The sequence below is a fragment of the Plecotus auritus genome (assembly GCF_963455305.1).
Source record: "Plecotus auritus genome assembly, chromosome: 12".
In the NCBI taxonomy this organism is placed as follows: domain Eukaryota; kingdom Metazoa; phylum Chordata; class Mammalia; order Chiroptera; family Vespertilionidae; genus Plecotus; species Plecotus auritus.
This window is the reverse complement of record NC_137778.1, coordinates 13,881,600-13,895,947: the sequence shown is the minus strand read 5'-3', so window position 1 is coordinate 13,895,947 and position 14,348 is coordinate 13,881,600. Positions and strand designations below refer to the sequence as shown.

Sequence of the window (14,348 nt, the reverse complement as noted above, 5' to 3'; positions counted from 1 at the left end):
TGCAATGAGGGCATGCATGTATTATGTTGTTCCAAAGGCTCCTTAAAATTATAAAAAAATTCCCTAATAATCCAAACTCTTTAATTCCGTTTAGAAAATGTTTGAGATCCTTTCTAAGAAGGTTCTGGCTTTAGACCCTGTGTGTTTCCTAGGGCTGCCATGACATATAACCGCAAAGCGGGTGGCTTAGTACAACAGAAATTTATTCTGTCGTAGATCTGGAGGCTGGGTGTTCTGAAATCAAGGTGTCAGTAAATCCATGCACCCTCTGAAGGCTCTAGGAGAGAATCTGTTCCATGCCTTCCTCTTGGCTTCTGGTGTGGCCCGTAACCCTTGGCATTCCTTGGCTTGAATCATATCACTCCAGTTGCTGCATTGAGAATCACATGGGCGCTCTCTCTCTCTCTCTCTCTCTCTCTCTCTCTCTCTCTCTCTCTCCACTCTTCTTCGCCTCTTATAGAAACACCAGGACCTTCTATATTAACTCCTCTTAACTAACTATACCTGCAACGACCCTATTTCCAAATTAGGCCACATTCTGAGGTTCTGAAAAAGACATGAATTTGGCGGGATACTGTTCAACCCAATAGGAGGCATCTAAAATGAATACCAAGAGGCTTTGGTCTTCAGGAATGTGTAGTTTCTGATGTACGTGGGGAAACGGCTGCAGGAAACTATAAGGCAAAGCAATGTGTTCAAGTGGTAATGGGTAGATTACCACGGACATTTGGAGGACTGAGTGATTGGTTGGGATTACAGGGTAGTCATGGAGGGCTTTAGGGTGGAGGTAGTGGCAGACCTGAAGGACAAATAGTATTGTGGCAGCAGGCCCGCATGATAACTAGTTACCAATTGGTAGAAATGGTGAAGCTGGGCATTCTGGGCTGAGGGACCCACTTGAGCAGACTAAGATGCAAATGTGCATCCACTGTGTGGGATGCTTAAGACAACTGGCACGTGTGGCTAGAGAATAGCGTGACCTTCAGGTAGTGGTCGCATGTGTTGTTGTGGCCATTGGGAAGGGATGCAGAAGGGAGAAGGGATGAAGTACAGATGGAGCAGAAGGGAGGTGAGAAAGGTGATGGGAGCCCAGTCGTTCATGTCTAAGAATGACTGTCACAGAATCGGATCTTCGAGGTGGCAGTTAAGGGGAGAGTTCAAGGAGAGGTGGGAAGACTATTCTGCAATGGCCCTCGAAGAGACCTTGCTGGACTCAGAGGAGCTGGACTTCGATGTCCCTCTCAGCTCTCAAGTTCTGTGATTCTTAGTAGAAATATCTTTTCACTGATCATATCACGCCTCCCTCACCAGTTATTCTCCTTCTGCTTCCTCCCTTCGTTCTTTCTATGGAGCATCTTCCATGGGCCAGGCACTGAAGAGACAATAGTGAGTAAGAAGACAAGGACAGCATCATTATCATCTCTTCCCTGTAGCATTAGCACAGGAGTACATAGTAGGTTTTCCGTAAATGTTGCTCTGAATTGAGTATGAGTGAGGGAAAATGACAAGGCCGTTTTGCCCTGGGTAGTAAGTTCTGCTATAGAGTGGAGCTGCTTTGAAAGATGACTTCAGGAACCTCCTTATGAGGAGGTGGCAAGTAGGTGGATGCTTACATGTGTTTGATTTCTGAGTCATCAAAAAGACTCCTTTGCCTCCCAAAATATCTTCTTTATCCAGGCTGTTGGTACTTTTAATTCCATTATTGGAAGTTAGTTTTCCTCTGTTAAAATGCAGATGCCCTGTGGAGAGATGTTAATCCATTTAGCCTCATCAGTCTCTTGCATCTTAATAGGAGGGATTTTCTGCATGGCAGGTTTGAGAAAAGCTCATGGAGGGAAAAGGGGACACAGGGAGGAGGAGTACTGGACATGCCAAAGGTAAATTTTGTCAAGGTTGGCAGTTTGGATGACTTGACCCTTGGCTTAGAAAAATCCATTATTGCCGAAACCGGTTTGGCTCAGTGGATAGAGCATCGGCCTGCGGACTCAAGGGTCCCAGGTTCGATTCCGGTCAAGGGCATGTACCGTGGTTGCGGGCACATCCCCAGTGGGAGGTGTGCAGGAGGCAGCTGATCGATGTTTCTCTCTCATCGATGTTTCTAGCTCTCTATCACTCTCCCTTCCTCTCTGTAAAATATCAATAAAATATATTAAAAAAAAAAAAAGAAAAATCCATTATTATCCATTTGCTGGTATATGTTGGACAGGACATGATTTTTTTCTGTTGTATGTTTTACGGCTACAAAACTGTTTTTATTTGTTTTGTTTTTTTTTTAAAGGGCAATAAATCCCATCTCCACCACCCTCATCTCAACAAAAATAATGTATGTGGCAACCTGATCCTATGTTCTTTCTCGACAAGGCTATGCTGCCTATGGTTTGTGTGCTCACAGTCAGGGAAGGCTAATGATATAGATGCTGTAACAAATATTCCCCAAAGTTTCAGTAGCTCCTTTTAGAGGCTTCTTTTTTCATTTACGTAACAATATGATTCAATTGGCTGGGAGAGGGAGTTCCACATTGTCTTTTAGGGACCCGGGCTCCTTCCTTGCTGTACATTCACCATCTTCAGTCGTTGGCCTCCAGGTCACACTAGCGTCCTCTAGAAAGCATGCCGGGGGGAGAGAAAGCATGCAGAGAAAGCACACTGACTTTTACTGGTAGCTGCCGTGAAGGTGACACATATTTCACCTCACATCCTGTTGGTGAGAGCTAGTCCTGAGACCCACCCAGCTGGAAAAAGGCTGGGAAATGCAGTTTAGTTGTGTGCCCAGAAAGAGGATGTAGTCCTGGTAAGACTCCAAAATCATTTACACGTTTTTGTCAGAAATCATTGACACATTAACCTTCTGTCTGTGATGTAACCTGAGCTTGGGGCTTGTCCTCAGGGGAACAAGAGAGAAGAGCGATGGCCTGGGATCTGTCCAGTGTTTAGAATAGTGAGAAGCCACTCTCTCTGCTTGGGGAAGGGCCTCACGCTGCAGGTGCACTTTTGCTATGTCAGGGAGACAGAAGTCTTGATTCAAAGTTCTTATTTTGTTTGCTTATTTGCTTTTTAGTGGAAGTAGGAAAAGTTAATGGAAATCTACCTTGAAATCTGTTTTGAGGTTTGGAGTGGCATAGCTTCTGTAATATAGTTCGGTTCCCTTCGGAGATAAGAGTAGATTAGTGTTTGGAGATTTGGAGAACCTCTAGTCCAGTGGTCGCCAACTGGTGGTCGCCAGACCACTGGTGGTCCGCGAGGTCCGAAAGGTTGGTGACCGCTGGTTTAGGGAAACCTTTGAAGCAGTGGTTGCCAACCGGTGGTCCGTGGACCACTGGTGGTCTGTGAGGTCTGGAAGGTTGGCGACTGCTCTAAGTCCACCTCCCTCATTATCTAGACAAGGGAACTGAGAGGTAATTGAATTGTCCAGATTCACATAACAAGTTAGTGCTTTCCATGGCTCTCAGACCCCATTTTCCAGATTTCTACTCTGGTGTTTTTTCCACTACCACAGTGCTACTCCCTAGAGAACTGTTCAGAGACTAGGCTTGTCCTAGTGGGACCATCAGACACCAACTAGAAAGGGGGAAGCTTGACCGGGTGCAATCAGAGGGTTTCTTTTAGCTGAGATTCCTGGATGGATTATGTTTAAATACATGATGTCTGGTTGTATAAAACCCTGGCTGACAGAAGTGATGTTACCTTCCAATAATTTGTAACCTTTCTGAAAAAACAGAATCTCAGTTCTTCTCAGCTGTTTCTTCGTTTTTTAAAATATATTTTTCTAATTATAAAAGTAATAAAAATTTTAGTCATAGAAATTAAGTAAATATATACAAGTGTAACAAAAATATGTACAAATATAATTTTAAAAATTGCCTGTAATTCTCTAACTTGACAACGCAGCGATAACCACTGATAATGTAAAACAGATGTTTTACATCTTTCCATGTGTGTTTTCTGATCATTTTTCAACACGTAAATATTTGTATACTTATGCGCAATATAATTAGAATGAAGGATTATACAACATGAAATACAAGCTAAGCAATTCTTAAAATATTTCATATTATTTAATATTAAAATTGTTTAAAAATAACTCATGACATGGAAAAAATGCTCATATATATTTGTGTGCATCTGCATAATATAATTAAATTAAAATTCTATTTTTATTTAACTTGTTTTTTGTTTTTTTTAATTTTTATTTGATTTTTAATGGAAGTAGGAAAAAAGCCAATGGGAATCTCCCATAATACACCTTGGGATAAAATTCTAATTTCATTGTGAATAAGTACATGGATATATATGAGCAGTCTGCCATATCATGACATACGTTAAAACAATTTTTTAAGGCTTGCATGATGTTGCATCTTATGGAAATGCTGAAGGAACAGGCTGGCGGGGAGGAGGGAAGGGGAAGTGGGGGAATAGTCATTTTGGTTCTTGGCCCTGACTCTGTGTTCCTCTTCTCCCAGGGCATCAGCAGCCTGTTCAGCTCTCTGAAAGTCGTCCGGCTGCTCCGTCTGGGGCGAGTGGCCCGGAAACTGGACCACTACATTGAATACGGAGCTGCTGTGCTGGTCCTGCTGGTGTGTGTGTTTGGGCTGGCTGCTCACTGGATGGCCTGCATTTGGTACAGCATCGGGGACTATGAGATCTTCGATGAGGATACCAAGACCATCCGCAACAACAGCTGGCTCTACCAACTGGCCATGGACATTGGCACCCCTTACCAGTTTAACGGGTCTGGCTCAGGGAAATGGGAAGGTGGTCCCAGCAAGAATTCTGTCTACATCTCCTCGTTGTATTTCACCATGACCAGCCTCACCAGCGTGGGCTTTGGAAACATCGCCCCGTCCACAGACATCGAGAAGATCTTTGCAGTGGCCATCATGATGATTGGCTGTGAGTATGACAGTGCCTGGGGCTGGGGCAGGGGGAATACTGTTTGGTCATCCCTTCTGTTAGCTGGAAATAGGGTAATGGCTACAGTGCCAGTAGGATCAGGGCTGTAATAACTTCAAAGAAGGAAGATATGTTTTTTAAAAAAGACTAGCTTTATAGTTTTCCCGATAATTAAAAAAGTACATGTTTACTGCAAAGAAATTTAGAAAATACTAAGGAAGCACAAAATAGAAAAAGAAAGGCCGTCCAGGTACTTGTCAGAAATAGCTATCATTACCATTTGGTCTCTCCCTTACAGATTATTTTCCGTCCTTATCTGAACACATAGAGATAGGTTTTTGTAAAGTTAAAATGACCTAAATGCCACACATATAATTTGGTAAACTGCTTGTTCGTAGAAGAGTGAATTGTGGAAGTCTTTCCATGTCAACGTAAGCATAGCTCTAGGTCTGCACTGTTCAATAAGAGAAAGTAGGAAAAGAGAACGTGAACTATCCCATTCATTATCTTTCATAGTGATTACACACCGAAACAACAATAGTTTTGAAATACTGGGTTAAATAAAAGATTCTATTACAATTTCACAATTCTTTCTGCCTTTTAAATGTGGCTCGTAGGAAAATTTTGAATCTAATTTCAGTTGGACCGTGCTGATCTAGATCAATATTGTTGATGTTTGCTTGATGGTTAAGAAATGTCCCAAATCCAAACAAAACCCAAAAAAGCCCCAAACAAAGGAAAACGCAAAAAAAAAAAAAAAAAAAAAAAAAAAAAAAAAAAAGTCTCTTGTTCAGTTGAGAGGTAAAGGGTTATGGGATGAACTTGATGGGACTGAAAAGCAAAAACAAGCCTCGTTCTTGAGGAAGGTACTTCCGTCTCAATAACTTACCCACTGACCACTGCGTAGCGGTTGCTATCGCCAATTTTGGAAATAGCCTTCGGCTGGGCACCATGGGCTACCTCCACTAACGGGACTCCCAAGGGAGGAGTGGACCGAACAGGCTGGGGGAAGCACATGGACTTGAGTGGACTGGACTCATGGTGAACCTGCCAAGAGCACCAAGTGCACGTCAGTGACAAATCGTGACATGGGAGAGGACAGTCCTCCCATGAAGCATCAGTTTGGGTAGTAGTCTGGTCGCACGTGGTGAAGCTGGAGTCTGGTTCCAGCGGGCAGACACCCCGTGGCTGGAGGTAGTCCTCAGGGTGGAGGTGACGTATTACTTGTTCTACCGACCAGGGAATTCCAAGACCAGGGAAACCTGAGGCTTCAGTTTCTCGTGCTTTGTCCAGCTCACACCAGAGATTCAGCGCCGCCTTCTGCAAGTGGCTTGCAGCCCCCTCCTATTTTGCAGCCACCTCATCACGTCTGATGCAGTCCTTTCATAAAACTCCTGGCGCCAGGGCACAGAGCTCGCCTCTGAGCGTTTACTGCATGTGTCTGAGGGGAAATTGATTCACGGGAAGTGTTTGCCCAGGGAGCTTTGGGGTTTGCTTCTTACTTTAAAATGGGTTTTAATAGAGATGATTGCCTGACCATGGGAGGCGGCGTTACGTGTCTGTGGGTAGCTAATTGCTGTAGCTTAATTAGAACTCGAGATGCTTCCTCATGTTGTGTAAAAGAATTTAAGACCTTTGCTCTTCTAGAACGATCCGCCTTGGAAGCCCAGTTTTCTAGCAGTGCCTGCGGCAGTTTTGTGAGTTTGCGGCACCAGACACAGAGCACTCGGGCACAGTTTCTGTCTGTTAGAGGGGAGATGAGACACTGTACATCAAAACACCTCATTATATCCATTACAGAAAAGCTGTGAAGAGTGGTCAGTCAGAAAATGGCCCCGTTTCACGGACTCTCCAAGGGCTTGCAAATCTGAGGAGACATCCTTGCAAACTTTTACCTGGAAGAAAAGAAGAAAGAAAATAGTTCTGGTGGCATATAATAAGGATAAGCAGTCTGTTTTCCCCAAACCATTCTTCTATGGAGAGCATCATTTCTTGGGTATGGTTTCCAAGGAAAACCGCCAACAGTGATTAACACCTCTTTTCTCTCCCACCTTCTCAGAGCTGGATGATGCTTCCATTTCGTGAAATAAAGTGTAATACACAGTCTGCAGCCGAGTCTGATGTTCAGGTCGGCAAGTCTATTTAACAGGAACACCATTTCCCTTACAGTCATTGGTTAGTCACTATGCTAAGTGCTCTACACACACTTTCTCCTACTCACGGAAATTCTGTGCCTGAGAGATTATCATATTCATCTGATAAGGAATGGAAGCTCAGAGAAGTTAACTCACTTTCCCAGGAACGTGGGGCTGGTAAGCAGGAGAGACAGGGTTGGGACCCAGGCCTCCCTGAATTAGAAGCAGGGCGCCTCCTATGGACGCACCTGCACAGGTGAGGTCTGAGAACAGGGTCCACCAGCTTCTCCAGCTGATAGACCAACACTTTGAAAATTCTCTCGGTGAACTTGAGCATGCTAGCAGTTCTGCACTGGAAACCTTCTGTGTGCTTGTTTATTGTTGTTTCAATTTAAGAACAAGCTTTTGGTACAGACCCAGGGGGACCAGGTGTTGTGGAAACCAGCCGTTTTTCAGCAGCCTGTCACGGTTACCGCGGTTCCACTTTCCGTGTGACATGTCTGACAAATTCTCGTACCAACAGCAAAGTTATTGCATTCTGTGTAACGCGGTGGCGATCACCCTTGTAAACTCACGTTCCAGGCAGCCTTTGTTGACAACCAGTGCTGGTGTCTTGTTAGGTTGGTGGGGTCCTCTCTTATCTTGCCTTGCCTGTGCGTGGACGTGTGCACACCTACCTCCTGACTGCATGGCTCATGGGACTGGACTGACCCCAGAATTGGCACCACTGGCGACAGGGAGCCTTGACCACACCTGCATTTATGCCGATGTGTCAGTGCTTCTCTGTCCCCAGTAACTCCGGCGGTCAGGCCCCCATTTCTTAAGGGGCATAGAGAGACACAACACCTTTTGAAATACTGGTTACATTGTGATCCTGCCTCCCCTGCCCTTTTGCACTGAATTTTACATGCGTTGGTAGTATTATTCCCTGCCTATTCTGTTGCAGTGTATTAGCCATAATGTAGATTATCCAGAAGCTTTGTGTTGCTTCTCCTCTCTGCTCTCTGGCACTGAATATCTCATTATAACTTGGCGAATTCCCCAGAGGATGCCAGGAAGCAGGAAAACTAAGTATTTTCCATCTTGCCTACCTTTCTCAGTTCTGATAAAAGAAAATTGCAATAGGAAGAAGTTAAAACTGTTGGCTAAAATGAGTATTTGTGATTCGCTGTGGTGTAGGCAATCTATAGTGTCTCCAGCTGCCTGGTTCTCTGTCTGACTTCCATTCTAGTCCTGGGCTAGAGGCAAGCCAGCCCCTGCCTGATCTCCCTGCCCTCTTGTGGGTATCCAGGGGTCTCCGGCCAGGCCTCACCCCAAGTGGACTCTTCATGCCTTTTAGCACACTTCCTGTGCTGGTGACGCTGAGTGAAGCACATGCCACTCTGGCCCTCTGTGTGACACAGGGGAGAGGATGTCCCCCTTTCGACAGGCACATGCAGCAACAGGTATGTGCCTCCTGAATTAGGGTTGGTCTGGCTGCTCTGCCATCATCAGACATGCAGGCTTCTCTTTTCCCCTCAGCACACAGCTTCCACATCAGGAGCCAGGATGGCTGGTCCAGCTTCCGCCATATGTTCTTTTTCCAGAAAGAAGGGAAGGGGAAGGCGAGCTGAACTCTGAAAACAAGGCTAGGAAATTGCCACGTTACCTCTGTAAGTGCCTCTCCGACAGACCCCTGGTGTGTGCTAAGGATTTGGAGACGACCGCTGTGGGTGGCCCTCTCAGGGAGTCTGCGGTCTGATGGTGGTGGGGCTGTGGGAAGGACAGAGACAGGCCCTGTCACCTACCCACCAGTGACTGAGGCCTGGAAATGGAGCCCACACTGTGGGCTGAGCCTTCCCCGGCCTCTGAGGGAATCCCTTCAAGAAGAAGGGACTGTCAACGGGGAGAGCTCCTGCATCTGGGAGGTCTCGTCTCAGGCGAGGGACATGACCCTGCCTTGGGGATCTCTCCAGGGAGAATGTCATGATGGAGACATTTCCATTTTTTTTATAAACATGCTTTGCACTTTTCTGATTCTCTCCTCATAATGTCATTGCTGTCATCCTGTCATTGGAATTAACCCACATTCATTTCCTTTCTCTCTGACAATGGCAGAGGGTCTAGACCAGCCTTGGGCAAACTACGGCCAGCAGGCCGGATCCGGCTGTTCTATCCGGTTCTCTTGCTCTCCCCTCCGCTCCTTTACTTTGAATTTATATTAGTTCACACAAACACTCCATCCAGGCTTTTGTTCCGGCCCTCCGGTCCAGTTTAAGAACCCTTTGTGGCCCTCCAGTCAAAAAGTTTGCCCACCCCTGGCTAGACATTGTTTTCCTATTCAGGTCCCGCCCTAAACGCTAAGCTTTTGTCTCCTCCCTCAGCTCCCCTTGACACTTGCCTCTTTGAGTTCATTTTTCCTTCCCACCTCAACTCCTTCGAATCAGAGCAGAATGTCAGTGTTGACAGACCTTTGAGAGCATTTGTTTAGTCCAGAGGAGCTCCCCTCTCGCTCTTCTGCTGGGCCAGCTCTCATCCTTATCTGGGCTTCAGTCAATCTCCCCCACCCACCCCAGGCCTGGGCGCTCCCAGCGAGTCAGTGGGCTCACTCCTGGTGGTTTCCTTATATCACCTTCTCTCCTGGGGGGGAGGGACGCTAGTGACCTGCACCCCAGAGCCTTTGACCCCCTCATTCACTCACTTGCACTATGCTTTGTGGTTTCCCTTCAGCTTATAGGCCAATCTGAACTTTTCTCTGCCTCCTTCCTGATCTTATTTAAATATTTCTTATTTCTATTCACCTCGCCTTTGCTAAATATGCTTTTTTGTATTCTATACCAATATACTGTTTTTTCAAAAATGACATGGGGCACATCTCCCAGGAGCTGTAAAGATACTCTTAGGAGTCTTTAGCCATATGGTAGCTGCTTATTAAATATTTCTGGGCTTGTGGAAGCTGAACAAGTGAGATGGATCTGGAGTTTTGGAATTGGCCTGCAGTGTTATTGGCCAAGCCTCTTTATTAGTTAGGATATGTGTTTTCTGCTGCTGGACAGGAACAGAGCATCAACAGGTATGTGCCTCCTTCATCAGAGATGCAGGCTTCTCTTTTCCCCTCAGCACACAACTTCCACATCAGGAGCCAGGATGGCTGGTCCAGCTTCCGCCATATCTACCTTTTCCAGAAAGAAGGGAAAGGGAAGGCGAGCTGAACTCTGAAAACAAGGCTAGGAAAGTGCCATATTACCTCTGTTCACATCACATTGGCTGGAACTTGGTACCCTGGCATCACCTAGCTGCAGAGGATACTGGGAAATGTAGTCTTTATTCTGGGTGCTCATGCGTTCTGTGATATGGACAAGAAGAAGAGCTGGTGGGGGGGGGGGGGCTGCCTTTGTGTCTGTCTGCCTCCGCTTTCCTCCCTCTTCTCATTTCCCTTGATAGCAGCAAATATTCGCCCTCCATGGCAGGGAAATCCCGGTGGGGCTTCATTCCTGAATTTCTGGCTGAGAGGATTTGTTTCAAGTCCTAGGTCTGCGCTGTGCTCTTTAATTTCTGTGGTTTGGGGGTATGAAGCTCCTGACAATCTCACTTCACAGAAGTGAGACTAAATGAGATAATGATGTATGATAGTTCTCTGAAGAAAACGGAAAATCGTGACCTCCAATTGTCGTGATTTTATTGTTGTTGTTAATAACAGCAATTGTTTCTTGCTCTTCCCAGTTCATTTTTGTCTTCCCTGTTCTTAGGAGAAAGAAAATAATAATTGCACGAGAATGCTGTTTAATTTCATTTTGGGTTTCTGTTTATTTTGGGAAATGGGGCAATGTCCAGAATGCTATGGGAGAAACAACTATTCATTTCTCCTTTATTCTTAGAGGGTTTTTTCTAGCCAGCAAACAAGTTTATTTTTCTCTAGAATCTGATTTAAAGAAATAAAAAAGCCCTGCTGTAGCTGGTTTGGCTCAGTGGATAGAGCGTTGGCCTGCTGATTAAAGGGTCAAGGGCATGTACCTTGGCTGCAGGTTCGATCCCCAGTAGGGGGCATGCAAGAGGCAGCCGATCAATGATTCTCATCATTGATGATTCTATCTCTCTCTCCCTCTCCCTTCCTCTCTGAAATCAATTATATATATATATATATATATACATACACACACACACACATACATATAAAGTCCTGCTTGCCACTGCACATTTCAGATGGGTATCCCCACCATCTTTGACACAGTCTCTGTCTTGTACATCCCCTTCTCCCCTCGTCCAGAAACTATCTCTGGTTACTTTCCTTCTGGTTCTCAATCCTTTGTACTCTTACGGCTGACGGACCCTGCTTTAGGTTTATTTACTTGCCCTTAGACATTAGATGGCTCTATAATCAGTCTTATGACTTGATAGTTCTCTTTCCTGCCTCGTGTGTATCTTGCCTAGCTCCAGTGAAACTCGAGGCTTCCGGGGACAGGGCTATGGGTCTCCCTGCTTTTCTCTCCTTTGTGTCCGGCACACTCTATTGGATCCTGAAAAAGAGCCTGAGCTTTGGGGCCGGGCAGCTCTGGCTTGCACGCCCACCTCTACTCACCTCTACTCTTGATTAGTGCTTTGACTTCTGGCAGTTCCCTCAGCTGCAAATGGAGATGGATACCAGGCCCCCGACTAAGTGTTGGGGATGAAAAAATAAACTGAGGCAGTGTACCCAGCACAGAGCTTCCCATGGGTGTTCAGACAGTGTGTCTCGCCCTGCTCCTCCATCCCCTCTTACCGCCTACTTCTAGGACTCATCAAACAATGCTGTCTCTCAGCCATTTGGCTTAGTCCTTTGGGTGTGCTTGACTTTCAGAGACTTTGAAGTTGCATAAAACATCAGGTACATCGCAGTATTTAATGTACAGGTCATGAAATATACGTATATCTGAATGTGAATTTCCCTAGATACAAAGCTTTAAAAAAAGGCCTGGCTGCAAAGCAAATTAGGGGAAGCTATTAGAGGAAGACAGAGTCATTTCGTGTGCTCAGGGAGACCTCCAGGCATAGCTGTCCAGGACTTTCTGGCAGGATCTTCACTGGGCAGGAAATGGTCCCCAGGGAATGAGAATGCTCCCCCTGGAGAAGGAGGGAAGGACTAGAAACACTCACGCATGGAGCCCCCAGGACATGCCAGGTGTCATGCCGGGACCTTTTCCTCACCCAGCACCTGCATAGCGAGGCTGTATTACCCCTGTTTTGCAGATAAAAACACTGAGGCTTAGAGACACAGTAACTCCCCCAAGGCCACAGGGTGAGAGGTGGCCCAACAGGGATTTGAATCAACTTTATGTGACATCCAAGTTTCACTTTGTTGTGTTGCTTTCCTTGCTGACTATTCTCGGATGTGGGAGGGGCAAATGCCCTCTGTGGTGTGTGTGGTGAGGGGGCGGGGCAGGGAAAGAGTTGGAAAGAAGGGGGATGTAGAAAGATTGAAGGGAGGGGGTGCTTTCCCTGGAAGCCTTCTCTGTTACTTGGAATAATTGTAGTGACAGACGTCTGAGTACATGTGTTGTGGGAAGACATTCTCCTTGTTCATAGCTGGATTAGTGCACTGGGCAGAAGAATTTGCAACATCTTTTAGATGTTAGGAGACTCTGCCCAACTGGATGAAGGGTATTGTCTCTCACCTATAGATACATACCCACGCCATTTGCAAAATTCTTTCTTTTCTTTTTGAAAATATAATTTTCTTCTGAATGGAAGTTGTCATGTAGAGATGTTGCTACCATCAGATCTTTTGTTTCTGTTTTGTTTCTCTGTCTGTTGTCTCCTCAGTACGTCATGGGATGGGTAGTGTTCTCCCATTTCTTGGTGGAGAAAATAGTGGAGTAAATTAAGTCCTCACTTAATGTCATTGATAGATTCAGCAACTTTAAGCAAAATGCCATATGATGATGCAAACAATTTTACGGTATGCTAATCGGTATAAACAAGAGTTAAGTTCCTATGGCATCTCATCAACGTTATAGTGAAATGACATTGAACCAACTGACATCATTCGAGGACCTGATGTAATTTTCTGAAGGTCACATGGCTCGGTAGACTCAGAGCTGGGCTGAAGCTCATGTCCTCACCACTCCCAGCTCAGTGCTCTCCCTACTCTTCCAGATGACTTTGACAGCGGTTGGTACTGGTGGCCACAGATCACTGTTGTACCAGTAGATTGTGGCAGCTGGTCCCTTCATGGGATGTCCTCAGACCTTGGGGAGAAGAGGTGAAGGTGAGAGAAGAGTGGTAAGGCTTCCATTCTATTTTCATCAAAGGAACTTGATGGATCAAGTTTCACTCCTCTTGAGCTGCTTCTTCTCAAGCCTTTGCTGTGGCTCCCAACCGCTAGGCTGACAATTACAGGTAGCCAGCAAGAAATCACACATAGGAGAAAATAATTCTCCTTTCCTTCTTTAAAATTGGTGAGATGAGGCATGCCCACCAGGGGAATATTTTCTGAAAATACATCAACAGGTATGGTCCCAGAGAAAATAAATGTTAGATTTACCTGCCAGTTCCCCAGAACCTCAGTCAATCAATCAACAGTTTACCTGATGCCTCCTTGTTCATTTCATAACCAGTATTTGGATATCTGCCATGTGCCAGGCTCTGTGTGAGTACTGAGGATAGAGCAGCAGATGAGATAGACACAAGGTTTGCCCTCACGTGGCTATAGTCTGCTGGGGGAGCTGGATGAGTAAATGAGATATTGCTGTGGAGTAAGCCCAGTCTCTACTAAGGAAAGGACAGGGGAACAAGTGCAGGGGCTCTGCACCCAGTCAGGGTCAGGGTGGGGGTCATGGAGGATACGGCCCATGTGTTTGGGAAGAACCTGGGTTAGATACTGAGGTCCTTCTCAAGGGTTATCTCCTTGCATCTGCAGATATCTCCCAGCCAGACTTCAGGCTGCCTTAGATCAGGGGCTGTGTGGGTTTTTACTTGGTCCACAGTGGGTTTAATAAATGTTGAATGAATGGAGGAAGGGAGAGAAAACAGACATCATCGCTTCCTCAATTTGCTTACGCTCTAGTCTGGGAAACACAAATGCAGACAGGAACGAGCACATGAAGCTGGAGAGCAGAGGATGTTCACGGCATAAGCAGCAGAGCCAGTGGCCACGTCTGTGACGTGGAGGTGAGAGTGGCACTAAAGAGCTTTTACTTGGCCGGTGAATAATGGGTAGGATTTGCATGACTTACAAAGATGGGTAGGTAAGAATAGTACTAATAATGGTAAGTTTGTAGGCATATATTGTGTGTGGAACACTTAATACACATTTTTTTTTTTTTGCTTGACAGCGATTTCTTTTTTTATTTTATTTAAAAAAAATTT

The 14,348-nt window shown here is 45.6% G+C and overlaps 1 protein-coding gene across 2 annotated transcripts in view; it reads left to right on the top strand.

Moving 5' to 3' along the window:
* Positions 1-14,348, top strand: part of KCNH1 (potassium voltage-gated channel subfamily H member 1) — a 260,944-nt gene that overhangs the window by 94,419 nt on the left and 152,177 nt on the right. For both annotated transcript variants that reach the window (XM_080649229.1, XM_080649228.1), the window contains exon 7: positions 4,461-4,890. In XM_080649229.1, coding sequence (XP_080505355.1) covers positions 4,461-4,890 — 430 coding nt within the window. The remainder of the gene's footprint in view (positions 1-4,460; positions 4,891-14,348) is intronic.